The sequence below is a fragment of the Chlorocebus sabaeus genome, chromosome 9, assembly GCF_047675955.1.
Source record: "Chlorocebus sabaeus isolate Y175 chromosome 9, mChlSab1.0.hap1, whole genome shotgun sequence".
Classification (NCBI taxonomy): Eukaryota; Metazoa; Chordata; class Mammalia; order Primates; family Cercopithecidae; genus Chlorocebus; species Chlorocebus sabaeus.
In genome coordinates, this window is record NC_132912.1 from 73035628 (window position 1) to 73055535 (window position 19908).

The following is a 19908-nucleotide window of genomic DNA, read 5'->3' on the forward strand; positions in this document are numbered from 1 at the left end:
GTTATAAGGCCTATTATTTCACCTCAAAAGAATTAAATTGACATCAAGAATAATATAAAAATGTTTATTGGTGGATGGCATATCAGTCAATAGGCTGTTGGGAAATTCAATAGAGAGTAATTATGGGTAGCTATTTCAGCTCAAAGTTTAAATATTTAAGTTATAAATCCATACTATTTTCTCTTTTTATTGATTGGTTTACAATATGGATTGCTTTGTTCCTTTGTCAGTTTGTTTTACTGTAAACCACTTTAGGTATATGAAACTTGTAACACCAGGAGATGATGATAATGTTGTAGGAATATATTTTGTGTATTTTATTATCTTAAAATTATTGTCAAATTTAGCTCAGTGAGGTGGCTCATGGCTGTAATCCTAGCATTTTGAGAGACCGAGGAGGGAGGATCACTTGAGGCCAGGAGTTCTAGACTGGCTTGGACAACATAGCGAGACCCTATCTCTATAAGAGATATAAAAAATTAATTGGGTTTGGTGATGCATACCTGTAGTCTCAGCTCCTTGGAAGGCTGAGGCAGGAGGATTGCTTGAGCCCAGGAGTTTGAGACTGCAGTGAGCTAAGATTACCCCTGTACTCCAGCCTAGCTGACAAAGTGAGAGTCTGCATAGAAAAAAAAATTGTCAAATTTAAATATGACATGAAATTACTTGGTCAGTTTTTTGAAAATTAAAAAATTTCATTTTTCTTTGAAATTCTGAAGAGATGTTTAGCTCTATTTAAAAATCTTCTTTAATATTGAAATTTATTTAGGTGCATAGTTTATAGATACATTGTACAAAATATTTTGCTCATAAAAATATTAATAAAGTTTTAAATTAGGAGTTGTGTACTTTTACATATAAGTATATAAAGTTTGACTAAATGTGACTGAAAGTTATTTCCAGTGTTTTAAAATATAGCAGATAATTTTTTGCTTCAAGATATATTTGTTCTCATTATTAGAAGTAAAAAGTTCATTAGTTCATTAGTTATACACACAAAAATACACAACTTAAATATTTTATTTTATATTAAAGGGTGTAACACGAATGTTATCCAATCTCTTTTTAGCATGGTTTGTTGATTGCATCTTACATAGTCATTTTGACCGAAACCACAACCAAACTATATTGACTAAGATTTCCAGTTTTGGTGTCTTCATGGAAGAAAGCTTAATGACACTTGGGAAGCTACCTAACTGTAGAATCTTTCTTGATCTTTTATAATCCTTTTCCTTGCCTTGCCCTGCTCCAACTTTTACCATTTTTTGCTTCCACATCCAACTTAACATTTTTAGGAACTTGTCTTTACTGAATGTCTCCAAAGCATTAAAAATTAGTTTTTTAAAAATTAATATATATTTTTACACTTATATTTGATAGATTTATATAATTAATAAAACTATATAATTATAATTACAACTCACATGAAAAGATTGGGGAGCAAACCTTTTCAACTTCTTGATCAACTTCAGTTATTGGAAGCAGAAGGTCTTCAGTGTATTTTACATACCAGAAAGGAGATATCATTAATATGTTGCTGAGAGGAATAAAAAGAGTTTATTAATCTAGAGAGGTGGTGAAGAGGAGGTCTTTTAATACAGCTTCTACTATATCCTATCTATGATGTTGGGAGATGTTTCTATTATTTTTATAGAAACTAGCCCCATCAAATTTTATGTTTTATAAAACATTTACTATAATTTTATACAATCAACCCAATCAAAGTATTTCCCAGCTCATTTTGAGAGTTCCCAATGGTGCAGGGCTCACTGACTGGCTGCTCATGTCCTTCTGAGAAGTGACAATGTGCTGGTGGCCCTCCCTTGCTCTCAGTGCCTCCTCGACCTAGTCACCCACTCTAGCTGCGCTTGAGGAGCCCTTCAGCCCGCTGCTGCACTGTGGGAGCCCCTCTCTGGGCTGGCTGAGGCCGGAACTGGCTCCCTCTGCTTGTGGCGAGGTATGGAGGGAGAGGTGCAGCTCTGTGCGCGGGGCTTGCGGGCCAGTGTGAGTTCCAGGTGGGCGTGGCCTTGGTGGGTCCCACACTCAGAGCAGCCCCACCGCCCCAGGCAGTGAGGGGCTTAGCACCTAGGTCAGCAGCTGCAGAGGGTGCCCACCAGGTCTCCCAGCAGTGTCGGTCGGCTGGCGCTGCACTCGAATTCTCCCCCGGCCTCAGCTGCCTCCCTGCAGGGCAGGGCTTGGGACCTGCAGCCCACCATGCCCGAGCCTCCCCCACACCTGCAGTGGGCTCCTGCACAGCTGGAGCCTCCCCCACACCTGCAGTGGGCTCCTGCCTAGCTGGAGCCTCCCCTATGAGCCCCACTCCCTGGCCATGGTGCCCAGTCCCATCCACCGCCCAGGGGCTGAGGAGTGCAGGCACACAGCAACACAGCCGCGGGACTGGCAGGCAGCTCCACTAGGTGAAGCCAGCTGGGCTCCTGAGTCTAGTGCGAACCTGGAGAACCTTTATGTCTAGCTAAGGGATTGCACATACACCAATCAGCACTCTGTCTAGCTCAAGGTTTGTAAACACACCAATCCGCACTCTGTGTCTAGTTCAAGGATTGTAAATACACCAATCAGTACTCTGTATCTAGCTAATCCAGTGGGGACTTGGAGAACTTTTCTGTTTAGCACTCTGTGTCAAGCTAAAGGATTGTAAACGTACCAATCAGCACTCCGTGTCTAGCTCAGGGATTGTAAATGCGCCAATCAGCACTGTCAAAACAGACCAATCAGCTCTCTGTAAAATGGACCAATCAGCAGGATGTGGGTGGGGTCAGATAAGGGAATAAAAGCAGGCTGCCTGAGCCAACAATGCTAACCTGCTGGGGTCCCCTTCCACAGAGTGGAAACTTTGTTCTTTAACTCTTTACAATAAAGCTTGCTGGTGCTCACTCTTTGGGTCCATGTCGCCTTCATGAGCTGTAACACACACCACGAAGGTCTGTAGCTTCACTCCTGCAGCCAGCAAGACCACGAACCCGCCGGGAGGAACGAACAACTCCAGACGCACCGCCTTTAAGAACTGTAACATTCACCGCGATGGTGTGCGACTTCATTCTTGAAGTCAGTAAGACCAAGAACCCACCAGTTCCAGACACACTTCCATTTTCATTAAATCATTATGCTCGTCTGCTGTTGCCTTTACCTGGCTATCTCTGTTCTCTGATGCATGAATGCTGCTGGTCTTGAAGTTGGGAATTCTGCTTTCTCTGAATTGCTTCATTAGAGGGCTCCAGGGCAATGTTCAGTCTAAGGCTAATTCTTCCCCACTATTGAGGCAAGACTCTTCTTTGTGTTCTACTCAATGTCCCATAAGTTATGAAGTTTTCAAGTCTGGTGGTTGGACAAGCATTATTCCCAGTCCTGTGTGAGTGGCAAGTAATGTTACCTCAAAACCTTTTGGGTGGTTCTTTCCCTAGCCTTGGGTGGTTTCCTCCAGTATATGGGTTGATCAGTATTCAGCTGAATACCAAGAGGGAGCATGTGCAGATTATCGGTGTTCTTTCTCTGTGTATCTCTTCCCTTTATCATTCTCTATTCTGTTTTATACTTTTACTGCCTTGAATCTCCGAGGACACTCAGCTTTGTCTGCTCAGCTCAGAGAATTTGCCAGGCTCTGCCTTGGTTTTCCCTTCCTGTGTCATGGCCTGGAAAATCTCTTATGGTGGTAAGCTGGGGCTATCAAAAGGGTAATCCTTGTTTTTTGGAGGGGGGGACCATTTCTCAGGGATTACTGACCTTCATTGCCTAACATCCAGTGCCTTACAACCGTTTTTGCATTTATTTGGTATGTTTTTTGGTTTCAGGTAGGAAAGGAATCTGGTCTCTGTTACTCTGCCTTGGTTGAAAGCAAATTAGAACTTTAAATAAGACTTACTGAGTTCAACGATAATAAAATGGAAATAAAACATTGCCAATAGTTTACAATAGCAACCATATGCAGCCACGTTCCTTGTCTATAACCCTGCTGTAGCACCCAACCTTGGGTCCACACAGCAGTGGCTAGGTTTGCTTCCCTTCCACCTGCCATAATAAGGTTTTCTTTTAATCATACAAAACATTTTTGGTCCTTGTAGTCAAACTGTCTTGGATATTTTAAAGGAGAGTCTTTACCATTTTTTTTTTTTTTAAACATCTGTGTAAGTTTAGGGTGGAATTGAGATCATCCCCCTCTCTTTCCTGCCAAGTAAAATAATTGTCTGCTAAAAAGTTAAATTCAAGCTTCTACCTCTTCAGAGTTTTCAGATTCAAAATAGCACTTTCCCAATTAAAAACAAATAAAACTAAACCCTGAGTGTTTAGTCTCAGTCTGTGAACCCTATTATATATTGAATCAATGAATATGTACTAATACATGTTATATGTGTATGATATAAACCTTTTACCATGATGTATTTGTATCACTTGGCCAGATCCATATATTAGAAATCTTAATAGAATAATAAACATAATGTCAAGTAAAAGCTGGGGAAATATTTTATCTTTAGTACCTGCCCCTTTTCATTTTGGTTATTCTCTTTTTCATCTGGATATTTTTCTTATACCAGGTTTTCTTTGACCTTTAAGTTTATAATCAATATAATCACTTTTAGAAAGTAGAATTATACTTTTAAATGCAGCAAAGTAACTTGTAAAAGAACCATATAGGAAGCTTTATAAAATAAAGAATATTTTGTAATATGTGTATTTGGCCAACAATTTTTTTGTACTTCTGGAGTTTATTTATTTGATCATATAGTTTGTAGGCCAGATTTTTGTATATTCAGAAATTTTCATCTCTTACACATATATCGGTGTGTAAAAGTTACCTCTATAGATATTTGTAGACTATAGACTCTAGTACCTTATTTTAGCAGGCATTTCATAAGTGTTTTTTTTAACAATTAAAAAAATCCCTTTTTAAGGAAAGGAACTAAATGGACTCAGTAGAAAGAAGTTTTCTGAACCTAGTTCTTGTGGCATTTTCAAGACCTTTAGTAAATTATTTTTATGTATAGAGTGGGATTTCTTGAAGAAAAAATGTAGTTATTTTTATTTGTATGTATTTTAAATGTGAAATTTCCTATTCAGCAAACTTCAAAGTAAAAGCATTATAAGCAAGATTGGGAATGATATTTCAAAAGAGTAGACTCTCCACATGTAGACTTTATAAAACATAGATGCTAATATTGTAGATGGAAAGGAAACTTGTAGCTTTTTTTCTATTTAATTAGGAAAATAACCATTTTCTCCTGTCAGAAATCAATATGATGGTGAATTGGCTAAATTCTATAAACCAGTTGTCGTTATCAATACCTTATCAATACTTGGAACATGTTTCTTTTACCTAGAACATTCCTTTGTATGTCTTCTGACACCTCAGGCAGAGGTAGGTCCTCCTCTGTGTCTCTTAGTACTTTGTACAGGCCTGTACCAGAAACCTGTATCAGTGTTTGATGACTTTCACTTGACTCTGAACTTCTTGGGCTGCAAAAAAACTGTTTCATACTGATATCTATCTCCTGGATACCTAGGATACAGCTGTTTTATAGAGGGAACAACAAATGTTTATCAAAGAAAAGTTGAATAATGTTCATTCACATATTAATTTGGCAATATATAGTCAATGTATTGAATATATGCAACAGAGTAAGCACTATTCTAGATCCTGGGAATGCTGTGGTGACCAGGACCAATGCAACTCTTGCACTTACTAGTTTTTTGATCCAGAAGGAAAGACAGGTTTTGATACAATTTGTTATAATAAATTATGAAGGTTATGGTAGAAAGCATAGAATCTTACTGTAAGACCTATCTTAGTAATGGGGGGTCCAAGCTTCCCATAGGAAGTGATGTTTAACTTAAGACCAGAGTGTGGGCTGAAACCAGCTGAAAAGGGTTACGAATATTGAGGAAATTAGGGACAAGTCCAGCAATAAGAATTTAAGTTATAGCATCTTTATTAATGTATTTTGGGGGTGACATTTCTCCTTCCAACAGAGCTACCTGACTGGCTTTTCATATTCCCTTAACAAAGACAAGAATATAATAATTGTTTAAATGATCTCTTTCTGAATATGGCTCTTCAGCCAGTTGTTCAACATTCTAACATTTTTAGAGTAAAAAATATGTAATTTTTGGATATATATTTAGTTTTAGTATGTGAAGTCAAAGACAGTATTCTAAAGAGGCTATTATAACTTTCCAAGTCAGAATCACAACAATAAAAAATTAATCTTTTTTTGCAGGCATTCATCTGCTTTTTAAATTTTGGAGGTCAGTATACCTTTTCACAGTCTTATAGCAGCAATTCTGACTTGCAGAGAAGCACATGAAAATCACCCACCTATTGGTCTTAAAAATTTACCATCTCTATTAGAAAATTTCCCCAAAGTAACAGTTAATCTTTGTTGAGTACTTTCCATGTTTAAATACTGTGCTAAATATATTATATGAACTATCTCATCTAAGCATCCAAGAGACACTGTGAGATAAATCATATTTTTACCCCTTTCTCTAGATAAAGACATTGAAGGCATTTAGTGTCCAGGGTCCCAGAACTAGATGGGGCATATAAGAATTTGATCTCAGAAGTATCTAGAGTCATAGTTCCTCACTTGGTATTGCTAAAGAGATCTAAATGAGACATACTAACATGTTGAGACAGTCTTAGACCCTCCTCACAAGTTTTGTCAATTATAAGAAACAGTATTCTTTATTTTATTTAGTAAAATAATTGATTCAGTTTTCTTTATGCTAAGGTTCATGAGTCAATGAAAACTAAAATATTTACGGATGTAATCCATAAACGGATAAGACAGACCCTTTTGTATATTTTTGATGGGATGACTGTATTTTGGAGAATTTTGTGGCAATATGTAACAAAACTTAAAATTCATTTGCCTGTTGACTCAGGAATTCTACTTTTAGGAATTTATCCTATGGCTAAACTTGTTCGTGCATGTAAAGATATATGTCCTGGGCATTCTCTATAGTATTATATGAAATAGGAAAAAGTTGGAAATGACTTATGTGTTCATTAAGGGCCTGGTAAAATAAGTTACAGTGTATCAATGAAATATGCCTTATGTACTCTTATTTCATACTCATAAAATAGTAGTTATTATTATTAATTTTAAAAAGAAGAAAATGAAGAGTAATGATGTTAAATGACTTGATTAAGATACTAGGACAGAGACATTGAAGCAGTCTGGCTCCAGAGTACACACTGTTAATTCTTGTGCTATATTGCCTGCTGATCATCTGTTTCCCAGTGTGAAAGGAAAATAAATTGATAAGCAAGAAGAAATTATAGAAAATCTCTCTAGTAGGATACTACTTGTTAAAGGCTCTATATTTTTATCTTCTCTCCTTATAACATATACAATAACTATGTTTTCTTATTAAATCTCTCTTTATAAAACATATATTTGTATATATGAATGTATATGAATATATTCAGAAAACATACATATATAAAACATGTATACATTTATGTATATAAAACATATGTATCTATATATACTTATACACATAAATCATACATTCATGTAAAAATTTCTGGACAGATACAAGAGCTGAATAGTTGGTGCTTTGGGGGATTAGTTTGGAGACTTTTAAAATTTTTACTTGATGTTCTTTGGTGTGGTGAATTATTTAAAAGTAATGGACATGTATTATAATACTTTTATAATAAAAATAAATTTAGATTTAAAAACTTTAAAAAAATAGTGGATGTGGTAATTATCAATTATGCTATTGGATGGGAGTAAAGAGAGATTTTTATTAAATGTTTTCATTTTATACTCTTCTGAACTGGGAACGTAAAATAATGAATGAATACATATTTAATAACAAGATATATTTTAAATGAAAAGCCATTAAAAATAGTGAACACAATATTCTTTAACAATTATGCACTATGAAGTACTATTTCTGTGACTAAATCTAGGATATAGTTTATTCATTATATTGACAGTTTAGAATAAATTTGCCTATGTTAAACTTTTATCAGAGAGCTGCAGTCTTATTATCTTAAAGACTACCTCTTTTCTAACATCCGTTGAGTTACTTTCCAACTCAATAAAGATTTACCTTGTTTTTATAAGCAGGATTGTTTATGATTGAAGCTTTAGCAATAAAACCTTTTACAAGAAACGAGATTCAGCAAAAGCAGAAGTTGACAGCAATTTTACTAGATGTTCCTAGTCAATTGAGCACAATTTTCTTGCAGGAAAATGATATCATGCTTCTTAATTCCAGAATATTTGTCAGAAACAAATGTTAATTTGAAACTGCATTGTTTATTGAGAAACCATGTGTTGACAGTTGTCAACTGACAATATTTTTATATTATGCTTAGTCTTGGAATTTACTTGGAATTAGGTTAGCTGATAAATTCTGAAATAGGCATAGTTGAAACTTAAAGTATAACTTATTTGGGGTTGTATTTTTCAGGTGAAGCTCTGAAAGTATCAGCTGAGAGATTTACAGATGACCCCTGTTTTCTCCCAAAAAGGGAGGCTGTGGTTCAAGCTGCCCGTGCCTTGCTGGCTGCAGTGACGAGACTCCTTATCCTTGCGGACATGATTGATGTCATGTGCCTCTTGCAACATGTGTCAGCTGTAAGTAAAAGATGGTTTAGTTTACCTTGGCATTGTCTTCACTTCTAATTTCATTCTCTGAACCTGGCGTCGATCCTAGTGCATCTTGGCTTCACTCTCATTTCTTAACATCACCCCTTCAGAAGCAGACTAGACTGGGTTGTGAAGACTAATGTATACCTCAAAATAAGGAAGCCAGAGTTAGTTCTAAAGCCAATGGGAAATTAAACAAAAGATGGCTTGCTTATAAGGAAATGGCTAGGAAAAGTTATAGACTTTTGATCACTTAAATAACTATGCTCTCTATAAATAAATAACATCATTTAAATAACTATGCTCTCTATAAATAAATAACATCATTATATAGATAATATATAATAAACATATGAGTATAAATGACTTGAAAAATAGAAAAAGCTTAAGACATTTGGAAATTTATCCTGGTTTGTAAATGAATTCTACTTTGCCACGTCCTCTTGATTCAGGATAAAGAGTGCATGTTTACAGGTAGTTTGTGATGTCTGTAGTAATCCATTAGGAAAACGTAGACATGTATTTAATACAAGTAAATAATGCACATTAACTAGTATGGTACAAAGTTAGCAAGATATCCTGAATGCTTTATTTTTTCAGACAAACCCACTTAGCACATTTTTAGTAGAAAGAGAATTTTATTAAAGTCTGTTTTCTTAGTTTGACCAGATCATTAGTAGTGTTCAGATGAAAAGGTTGCAAAGAACTCTTCTTATATCTGTTGTATTTTCTGCTTGAAAAGGACCCTTATACTCTGTCTATAAATACATCTGCATTTTCATAAAGTGTCTGTGATTTTACTATCACTACTCTATTAAGCAAACAATGGTCTTATTTGATTAACCTTCTTGTCAAAATAATTTTCTCTAACTGCTAAACTAAACCTTTCTTTGCATCTTTCTTTTTGTCTTTGTCTTTGTCTTTTTCTTTTCTTTTTTTTTTTTTTTTTTTGAGATGGAGTCTCACATTTTCGCCCAGGCTGGAGTGCAATGGTCATCTTGGCTCACTGCAATCTCTGCCTCCCGGGTTCATGCAATTCTCTGGCCTTAGCCTCCCAAATAGCTGGGATTACAGGCACACACCACCATGCCTGGCTAATTTTTTGTATTATTTACTTCTAGTAGAGATGGGGTTTCACTCTGTTGGCCAGGCTGGTCTCGAACTCCTGACCTCATGATCCTCTCACCTTGGCCTCCCAAAGTGCTGAGATTACAGGTGTGAGCCAATACACCTGGCCATATCTTTCTTGTATTCACTATTGCTTATTTTAACACTAGAGTGACCCTCTCTTTGTACTTCCATTTTTTTCTTTTGATAGTTTTATTACCATAAAAACAGCAATTCAATCCCTTTTTTTTTTTTTTTTTTTTTTTTTTTTTTTAGTTTAAGTAGCTTTTTAGGAAAGGGAATTGTTCTTATCACTAGCAGCTGTTTACTAGAAGATTTGTAGGTGATATAATTGAGCAAAGGTTTCTGTTAGTTGGTTCTTGGTTTGTTGAGTAACCATAGACAAATTACTGAACTGATAGTTTTATTACAGTAAAAAGAGCAATTAGATCCTTTTTTTTTTTTTTTTTTTTTTTTTAGTTTAAGTAGCTTTTTAGGAAAGGGAATTGTTTTCATCACCAGCAGCTGTTTAGTAGTGGATTTGTAGGTGACATAATTGAGCAAAGGTTTCTGTTACTTGCTTCTTGGTTTGTTTAATAACCATAGACAAATTACTGAACATTTCTGAGATTCATTTGTCTCATGTTTGAATACAGACACTAACAAATGCTGTAAAAAAGAAATGGGTACAAAAGATTAAGTGGCAGGTAATTCCTAGTTCCAGTGACGTGGTAATACCTAGTTCCAATGACCCAATAATTCCTGTTTTAGACTCTAGATTTGTTGAGATAGGGCAGAATGCAGGACTTTTGTAATATGAAAACTGCCACCTTCATAACCAATTAGGAAGTAACTGTATATAAAGAATAAAACCACCTTCACTACCATTTTAGTTGAGTGTCCACTAGGAGTTAGGCACGGAGGTAGGTAATTCACCTACATTATGCCATGCAAATGAACCAGGATGGCATTGTAGATCAAACAAAAGCAAAGTACCTCTTGCAGTAAAAATTAGAGTTAATATTTATTGGGTTTTTATAATGTACCAAACACTGTGCTGGATTATCTCTTTTAATTCAATTCTTATGACAGCCCTATGATCATGATTTCTATTTAACACATGAGAAAACTGAGGCACATTGAATTTAAGTAACTTGCTCAAGGCAACAGGAAAGAATTAAAACTTTTGGAGCTTACTACCCTAATAGTTAGAACAGCTTTAACTACAAACAGCTTTTAAAAGTTTTGGCAAATTCATGGACCTACAACCAGTTGTTAAAGTAAGTTAGATATGCCAGAAGGTGTTTTAAATTCTAACCATCCTCTCTCACACTTAGAGCCTGAATTTCAACTAGATTATATGTCACATATAAGTATGTGTAGTAAAACAGTGATATGTTATGAAAAAGGAAGTGGCATCTTATCAAAGAGAAGGGAACATCTTTTGTGATAAATTATGATAGTTTTTCATGGTTTCATCCTCACGAAAAGTTTATATATGAATCATATTATCAACTCAATTTTTTCAAGACTTCATGTAGAATGAAAACCACTAAATTGTTTTTGAGATCATCAAGATTAGAATTATTTAGCCCAACATTTCCCCAAAAGTATTCTGTAGAACATGTCTTGAAAATATGGAAAAGGAAAAAAGTTGTTTCTTTTTGTAAGTTATCAATGCTGCACATATAAATTCCCATGAATGTTTTGATGCACATTAGCACATTAAAGTTGTTGAGAAATATTGCCACGAAGAAGCCTGTTTAACTCTGCTTAACTCAGAATTTCCCAAATGTTTTTGACCCCAGAACTCTTCCATAGTATATTAATCCTGGGACTTTCTGAAACCATACTTTGGGAAATGTCAGTTTGGAATTTTTCTGATAATGTTTATGATAATATTAGCTTCTACTTGGAATCAAAAGAATCATAGTGGAGAAACTTCAGTGCCCTTACAGTTTGATATTTTACATGAAGTAGAAAGACTCTCTGATAATATGCAGTATATGCAACTGCCTAACAGTAGATGATCACTAACAATGATAACAATCTCAATTTTCTCAGACAGTGAAGCTGATTTTGGACAATTCTAATTGTTGGAGACATATTTCTCAAACTGAGCTTAAAACTGCCTCCCTGCTATTTCAAATAGTGGGTCTAGTTTTGCTTTCTGGAGCAACACAGAATCAAGGCAATAGAAAAAGCTCTTTTCAAATAACTGATGATTACTCTTGGGACTTACCTATGTCTCCCCTTTTCTAGGCTGAAAATTTTTTGACTTTTGAATGTTCCTTATATGGTAGTTCCAGACCACTCTAAATACCATAGAATTTCTATGTGTTTTTCAAATTGACTTATCTTTCTTTGTATGACTTTTAGTTTCCTGCTGAAATTTTCAGTCTTTATTTTGATCTACTCGACATGGTGAGCAGAACTGTCTGATCCAGAAGGTTTGAGAACTCTGGTGTTTGGATTCCCGGGGTGCCTGCTTCTGCTATCATTTTCCTTGCTTTTGCTCATGGTGTCTTGACTTAGAATGTGAATGGCTATTTTTGATTGGATACTGAACATTGCCTCTTCTGAAACCCATTTCAGGTAATTTCTCACTGCCTTATTAGCTCTTTGATGTTTTTAAGATGAGTTGTTTTATCATCAAACCTTATTTGTTTCCTTCAGCAGAGGATCAGACTGAATTTCTAATTTGCCATTACAAGAAATAGAAGTCCCCCAATCATCTCTGTAAATCCTTTTCTATGCACTCTGGATTGTAGGTAACTTCCATAAAATGTTGAAATCAATGTCTTGAAATCAAAACAAACTCTCTGATGTGAACATTCTGTGATATAAATGTACAATTGCATCCCTGATTTAATGTCTAACATGATCTTACCTATCACAATAGCCTTGTCATGTTGTTGGTTCATATTGATTTTGAAAACAATTAAAACCTCCAACTCTCTGAGCTCAAACTACTCCTAATCCAGGTCTTCCTCCTCTGATACTAGTTTTTAAAAAAATATGTAAAGGTAGAAGTTACATTTATATTCATTGAACTTTATCTTATTAATTCTAGCTTTTTGTTATAGTTCATCAGGATCCTTTGACTCTCGATTTTGTCTTCCTTTCCTAACCTTATATCATTTTCAAATTTAGTCACGAAAAATTGTTTAATGACATGGAAAACAGTATATCTTTCTTTTAGATAGTATCAATCAAATATGAACACCCTTTGAGTAAAGTTGTTGAAATGAGCTTCAAGCTTGCTTCATTGGGCTGCTGTATAAACCATGCTTCTTTATTTCTTCCTTTTTTTTTTTTCGTCACTCAAATTTTATTGTGTACAACATTATCTAACAAAAATTCTATTTGCTTTATATTAAATATAAAATAAGAATTCATAATGAAACAAAACCTACCCAGAGATACATTCTCATCATTGATTTAGAACTGAACGTCTTTACAATTCAAAACTTTAGAGGTTCAAACAATGATAGTTAAGTACTACATATATGGGGTACAAATTACAATGGAAAACAGCAATGATTTCCTCATAAAAGCTGTAAGTTCTTAATTATAAATAGAGATAATAAATGCTTCACATGAAATATCATACAATGAACTATCATAAAATATGCATACATTATATATGTGAAATATACTCAGCTTCATAATTTATGGTCAATGTTGTTATTCATACACATATACACCCATATATATATACACACACACATATATACATAAAAGAGTGTTCTAGGTATCTTTTGAAATTACTCAAGCACATACGCTATGGAAAAACCGATAGAAATATACAATGTTTCAGACACCATTAGTTTATTTTCTGCTAGAAGACACACGATGCTCCCCTTGTGAATCTATGGAGTTGAGAGTTTCTGTCCTTTCACTCAGCACGTCACCTGCCACTAAACCAAAAGAGAGGTCTGTTTTAGCTTCTTCCTTCCCGTAATCAGGATGAATAAGTGGAATGAAGGATACATGATTGCAAGAGTTTGGCAAAGCAGGAATACAAGTTTGCTCTGCTGTGTCCTAGGATTCCAAGTTGATGTGATTAGACACAGAAAGTAAATGGCAAATAACATGAGGAAGGAGATCACAGTTTGCAAAGCTTTTATGTGGACCTCCTCAAGCACTTCTTGAAAGACCTTCTTGAAATCAAGATATATTGTTTGTGGCATTGTAGATTTATCAGTCTAGTAATCTCAGTTATAAAGGAAATGAAATTAGTTTGGCATGACTTGCTTTTTAATGACTCAATAAGAGCTCTAAGTGACCATTGCTTGCCTGCTTTTCTTTTTTCTTTTGTTCTGACTTTCATTTTTAAAATTACTCATAATCCACTTACTTATGATGCAGAACCACTTGTTTGCTGGGATCTTCTTGCACTTAAGATCTCAATATAATTAGTTTAAACCCTCATTCTGTGTCCTATCAAGTATAATGTTCTCCCCCAAATTTCTGCAAATTCCTTGGGAGCTCATATTTTCAGGTTCAACTCTGGCTCCAAGCTTTTGCTTCCACTGAATTACTTTCATTTATAGATTGTCTTTCTTTCTCTATTCTACATTATGTTCACCCAGAATCTGGAGTTGGCCTTTTCCCCTTTCACAAATAGACACACACACACACACACACACACACACACACACACACACACACGCACACATTTTCTAACCCTACCAGAGTAGGCCAGAATATGTGAATATAGTAAACCTTACAGAAACTTACAGGAAGATGGAAGGGAGGGATTTCTATATTGCAACAATATATTCTAAGTGGCTTCAATTTGTATGTTAGAAATCTTCAAAATCTTATTTAGCAACTCCATCTCATTGCCCTTCCACATTTTTTCTCACTAGCTACTTTCCCTCAGACTTCTAAATTCTGTTTATGGGAATGCAGTAGAGAATAGTTATCTCTCTAGCACTCGACTTGGCCCCTGCTTATTTGTGTCCTTAGGATATCTCTACCCACCTTAAATTACTCATTAAGGTATTTTCTTCTGTATAGGTAGTGCCCTTCCTAAGAAGAATTCTGTAGTCAGCCACCACACTCCCCAATCCTACTATATAATAATCTATTATAGATTTTTGGTGGGAGAAGGGTGTCCACTTTAAAGATGTGAATTTCTCCTGGGCACACACTTTTTTTTCTCCCAAAACAGAGGACTGCCTTTTTATTTCTTGCCCTTATTTTGCATGTAATGGACCAAGGCCTGCCTTTCTTCTCCTCCATCTTTACTATTTCATGCAGGCTTCTGGATTTTTTTTTTTTTTTCCCTCCTGACACTTACACAAGTTCCTGCTACATTTTCTGTTTTTGTTCTTTATTTCATAGCATTAAAGAATTCCTCTGAGCTCACAATGTTTTTTAAGTGGTCTTACTCTTATTTTCCTTCTTATGAGTTTTCCTACATAACAGATTTTTTTCAACCCTGTTGAAGTATATTTCGAGTATAATCCCGAATAACTGGGGTTACAGGTGTATACCACCATGCCAAGCTAATTCCTGTACTTTTAGTAAAGACAGGGTTTTGCCATGTTGGCCAGACTGGTCTCAAACTTATTTTCCTTCTTATGACTTTTCCTACATACCAGATTTTTTTCAACCCTTTTGAAGTATATTTCCTTTTGGATGTCAGATAAATGAGATGTTACTCTCTTTTAATGGCATGTATCTATATATTTCCTGATTTTGTAAAGCTTTCTTATTTCTGTTAAATTATACTCTCTCCACTGAGACTGCCACAGGAGAAGCAATTACAATAGAACATTTCCAAGGACATAGTCTGAGACCACCAACTAGTGTAAACATGGGTCACTGAGCAACCCCGAAACGGACAAGTACTGCCAAATTAAATAATCAAGGATTCCTGACATGGCACTTTTAAATGTGTCTAGTTCCTTAAGGAAATGTGTATGTTGTTTTGGGGAAAACATGTCCAAATGAAAGGTAATAGGGGACACAGGGAAAAAAAATGCTGATATTTCAGTATTTCATCAATTATAGAAACTTGGAAAGGTATTTTGGCTCTATTGTCACCATTATTTATAAATTTTTTTATAGGAATTTAAGTCAAAATGTTTCTCTCTTTGATACTGTTCAAGTGTTTCAAGCTTTTCTGTACTATTTGTTCTTAGGATTCCACATCTTGTTTTATTGGCATCTGGATTTTTTTTTTTTTTTTTTTTTTTTTTTTTGAGACAGAGATTTGCTCTTTTTGCACAGCTAGAGGGCAATGGCGCAGTCTCAGCTCACTGCAACTTCCGCCTCCCAGGTTCAAGCGATTCTCCTGCCTCAGCCTCCCAAGTAGCTGGGACTACAGGCATGCACCACCATGCCAGGCTAATTTTTGTATTTTTAGTAAAACCAGGGTTTTGCCATGTTGGCCAGGCTCATCTCAAACTCCTGACCTTGGGTGATCTGCCCACCTTGGCTTCCCAAAGTGCTGGGATTACAGGTGTGAGCCACCGTGCCCCGCCTGGCATCTGGATTTCTAAGGGTCAATTTTATTTGGAAGAAAATAGGTTTGGATGGCTTCTGCTTACTGGGTCATGACATTGTGGGGAGAAAACATGGCTTTTGGCAGCATGGAGACCTTGCTTGGATCCTAGCTGTGTTGTTGATTAGCCAGGTAATTTTGGGAAGGTTAAAAATCTGTGAGCTTTGGTTTCTTCTTCTGAGTTATGGGGAGAATATAACTTATTCTGAATACCTTGAAAGGGTCTTGTGAAGACTGAATGATATTTGACATGAATTACTTGGCAAGAACTGGTATGAGTTCTCTTTCACCTTCTTTTCCTGTTCCATCTTTCTCCACTGTGGTATCTTGCTCCCACTTTTTGGCCCTTGGAGTGAAATGATGTACTTATTCCTAAAAATGAAGGGAAATTTGACTATTGAGTTGAACTAACTTTTCTAACTTTTTCCATTTATCATACCATAGTCAGGTTTTACTTGTTTTGGGAATGTTGATCCCTTTGGATTAGGTAATAGACCAACATGTTACAAGAAATGGCTCCAGAATTTAACAACGTTTGTCAAATGTATATTTAACATTTGTCACATAATTTTATAAAGCATTTGTGGACAAACAATAATTCTGACTGTGATGAGTATTTATTTTGACAGAAAAATCACACTACCATATTGGCAGCTGAGACTTTTTGAGGCCACCCTCTATTTAAAAGGCAGATATGTACCAACAAAAAGAGTTTCTAAAGCCTTTTATTATTGAAGATATCAGCAGCTGATAAAGGGAAAATTACTGTATAATTAAGAGCTGTTAGGAGCTATGTATATTTTGTGGAAGATCTTAGGCAAAATATGTAAAAGCATATTAAGATGTAAAGAAAAAGAGCAAGTCGAGACTGGTATTTAAGATGTGTATTAGTCTGTTTTCATGCTGCTGATAAAGACATACTTGATACTGGGCAATTTACTAAAGAAAGAGGTTTAATGGACTTACAGTTCCATATGGCTGGGGAGGCCTCACAATCATGGCAGAAGGCAAGGAGGAGCAAGTCACATCTTACGTGGATGGCGGCAGGCAAAGAGAGAGCTCGTTCAGGGAAACTCCTGTTTTTAAAACCATCAGATCTCATGAGATTCATTCACTATCATGAGAACAGTGCAGGAAAGACCTGGTCCCTTAATTCTATTACCTCCCACTCAGTTCCTCCCATGACATGTGAGAACTGTGGGAGTTACAATTCAAGATGAGATTTGGGTGGGGACACAACCAAACTATATCATTCTGCCCCCAGCCCCTCCCAAATCTCATGTCCTCACATTTCAAAACTAATCATGCCTTCTCAACATTCCCCCAAAGTCTTAATTCATTTCAGCATTAACTCAGAAGTCCGCAGTTCAACGTCTCGTCTAAGACAAGGCAAGTCCCTTCTGCATATGAGCCTGTAAAATCAACAGCAAGTTAGTTACTTCCTAGATACGATTGTAGCAGGACGAGCCACAGACAAAACTCCTCAGACACTGAGTTAAAGAAGGGGTTTATTTGGCCGGGGGCATCGGCAAGACTCCTGTCTCAAGAGTTGAGCTCCCCAATTGAGCAATTTCTGTCCCTTTTAAGGGCTCGCAACTCTAAGGGGGTGCGTGCGAGGGGGTCATGATTGAGCAAGCAGGGGGTACATGACTGGGGGCTGCATGCACTGGTAATTAGGTCAGAACAAAACGGGATAGGGATTTTCACAGTGCATTTTTATATAATGTCTGTAATCTATAGATAACATAACCGATTAGGTCAGGGGTCGATCTTTAACTACCAGGCCCAGGGTGTGGCACTGGGCTGTCTCCCTGTGGATTTCATTTCCTTTTAGTTTTTACTTCTTCTTTCTTTGAAGGCAGAAATTGGGCGTAAGATGATATGAGGGGTGGTCTCCTCCCTTACAATGAGGGTACAGGCATTGGGTAAATACAACTGTTACAAAGGGGATAAATTGGTCAAAACAAAGGCGCTACAGGCCCCATGCAAGTCCACAATCCATCAGGGCAGTCAAATCTTAAAGCTCCAAAATGATCTCCTTTGACTCCATGTCTCACATCCAGATCATGCTAGTGCAAAAGGTGGGTTCCCATGGTCTTGGGCAGCTCTCCCCCTGTGGCTTTGCAGGGTACAGCCTTCCTCCTGGCTGCGTTCGTGGGTTACCATTGAGTGTCTGTGGCTTTTCCAGGCGCACTGTGCAAGCTGTCAGTGGAGCTATCATTCTGGGGTGGGTCTGGAGGATAGTGGCCCTCTTCTCAGAGCTCCACTAAGTGGTGCCCCAGTAGGTACTCTGCGTTGGGCCTCCAACCCCACATTTTCCTTCCATACCTCCTAACAGAGGTTCTCCATGAGAGCCCTGCCCCTGCAGCAAACTTCTACCTAGACATCCAAGCATTTCCATAAATCCTCTGAAATCTAGGCAGAGGTTCCCAAACCTCAATTCTTGACTTCTGTGCACTTACAGGCTCAGCACCACATGGAAGCTTTCAGCCACGGCTGGAGCCCTGGGACAAAGGGCTCAAGTCCCTAGGCTGCACATAGCACGGGGACCTTGGGCTTGGCCCAGGAAACTGCTTTTTCCTCGTAGGCTTCCTGGCCTATGATGGGAGGGGCTGCTGTGAAGGCCTCTGACATGCCCTGGACACATTTTCCCCATTGTCTTGAGGATTAACATTTGGCTCCTCATTACTTATGCAAATTTCTGCAACTGGCTTGAATTTTTCCTCAGAAAATGTGATTTTCTTTTCTATCACATTGTCAGGTTGCAAATTTTCCAAACTTTATGCTCTGCTTCCCTTATAAAACTGAATACCTTTAACAGTACCCAAGTCACCTCTTGAATGCTTTGCTGCTTAGAAGTTTCTTAAACCAGATACTCTAAATCATTGCTCTCAAGTTCAAAGTTCCACAAATCTCTAGGGCAGGGGCAAAATGCCACCAGTCTCTTTGCTAAAACATAACAAGAGTCACCTTTGCTCCAGTTCCCAACAAGTTCTTCATTTCCTGCTGAGACCACCTCAGCCTGGGCTTTATTGCCCATATGCATATCAGCATTTTGGGCAAAGTCATTCAACAAGTCTCTAGGAAGTTCCAAACCTTCCCACATTTTCATGTCGTCTTCTGAGCCCTCCAAAATGTTCCAACCCCTGCCTGTTACCCAGTTCCCAAGTTGCTTCCGTATTTTCAGGTATCTACAGCAGTACCCCACTCTACTGGTACCAATTTACTGTATTAGTCTGTTTTCATGCTGCTGATAAAGACATACCTGAGACTGGGAAATTTACAAGAGAAAGAGGTTTAATGGATTTACAGTTCCACCTTGCTGGGGAGGCTGCATAATCATGGTGGAAGGCAAGGAGGAGCAAGTCGCATCTGATGTGAATGATGGCAGTCAATGAGAGAGCTTATGTAGGGAAACTCCCATTTTTAAAACCATCAGATCTCGTGACACTCATTTACTATCAAGAGAACAGTGCAGGAAAGACCCGCCCCCATAATTGAATCACCTCCCACCGGGTTCCTCCCATGACATGTGGGAATTGTGGGAGTCATAATTCAAGATGAGATTTGTGTGGGAACACAGCCAAACCACATCAAGATATAAGAGGAGAAATAAGAAATAGAGACAAATATGGCACACTTGCTTTTGATTTGTCATGAATTTCC

At 37.0% G+C, this 19908-nt stretch overlaps 1 protein-coding gene across 3 annotated transcripts in view; it reads left to right on the forward strand.

The window, feature by feature from the left end:
- Positions 1 to 19908, forward strand: part of CTNNA3 (catenin alpha 3) — a 1853344-nt gene that overhangs the window by 220086 nt on the left and 1613350 nt on the right. For all 3 annotated transcript variants that reach the window (XM_007963302.3, XM_007963300.3, XM_073019108.1), the window contains one exon: positions 8440 to 8606. In XM_007963302.3, coding sequence (XP_007961493.1) covers positions 8440 to 8606 — 167 coding nt within the window. The remainder of the gene's footprint in view (positions 1 to 8439; positions 8607 to 19908) is intronic.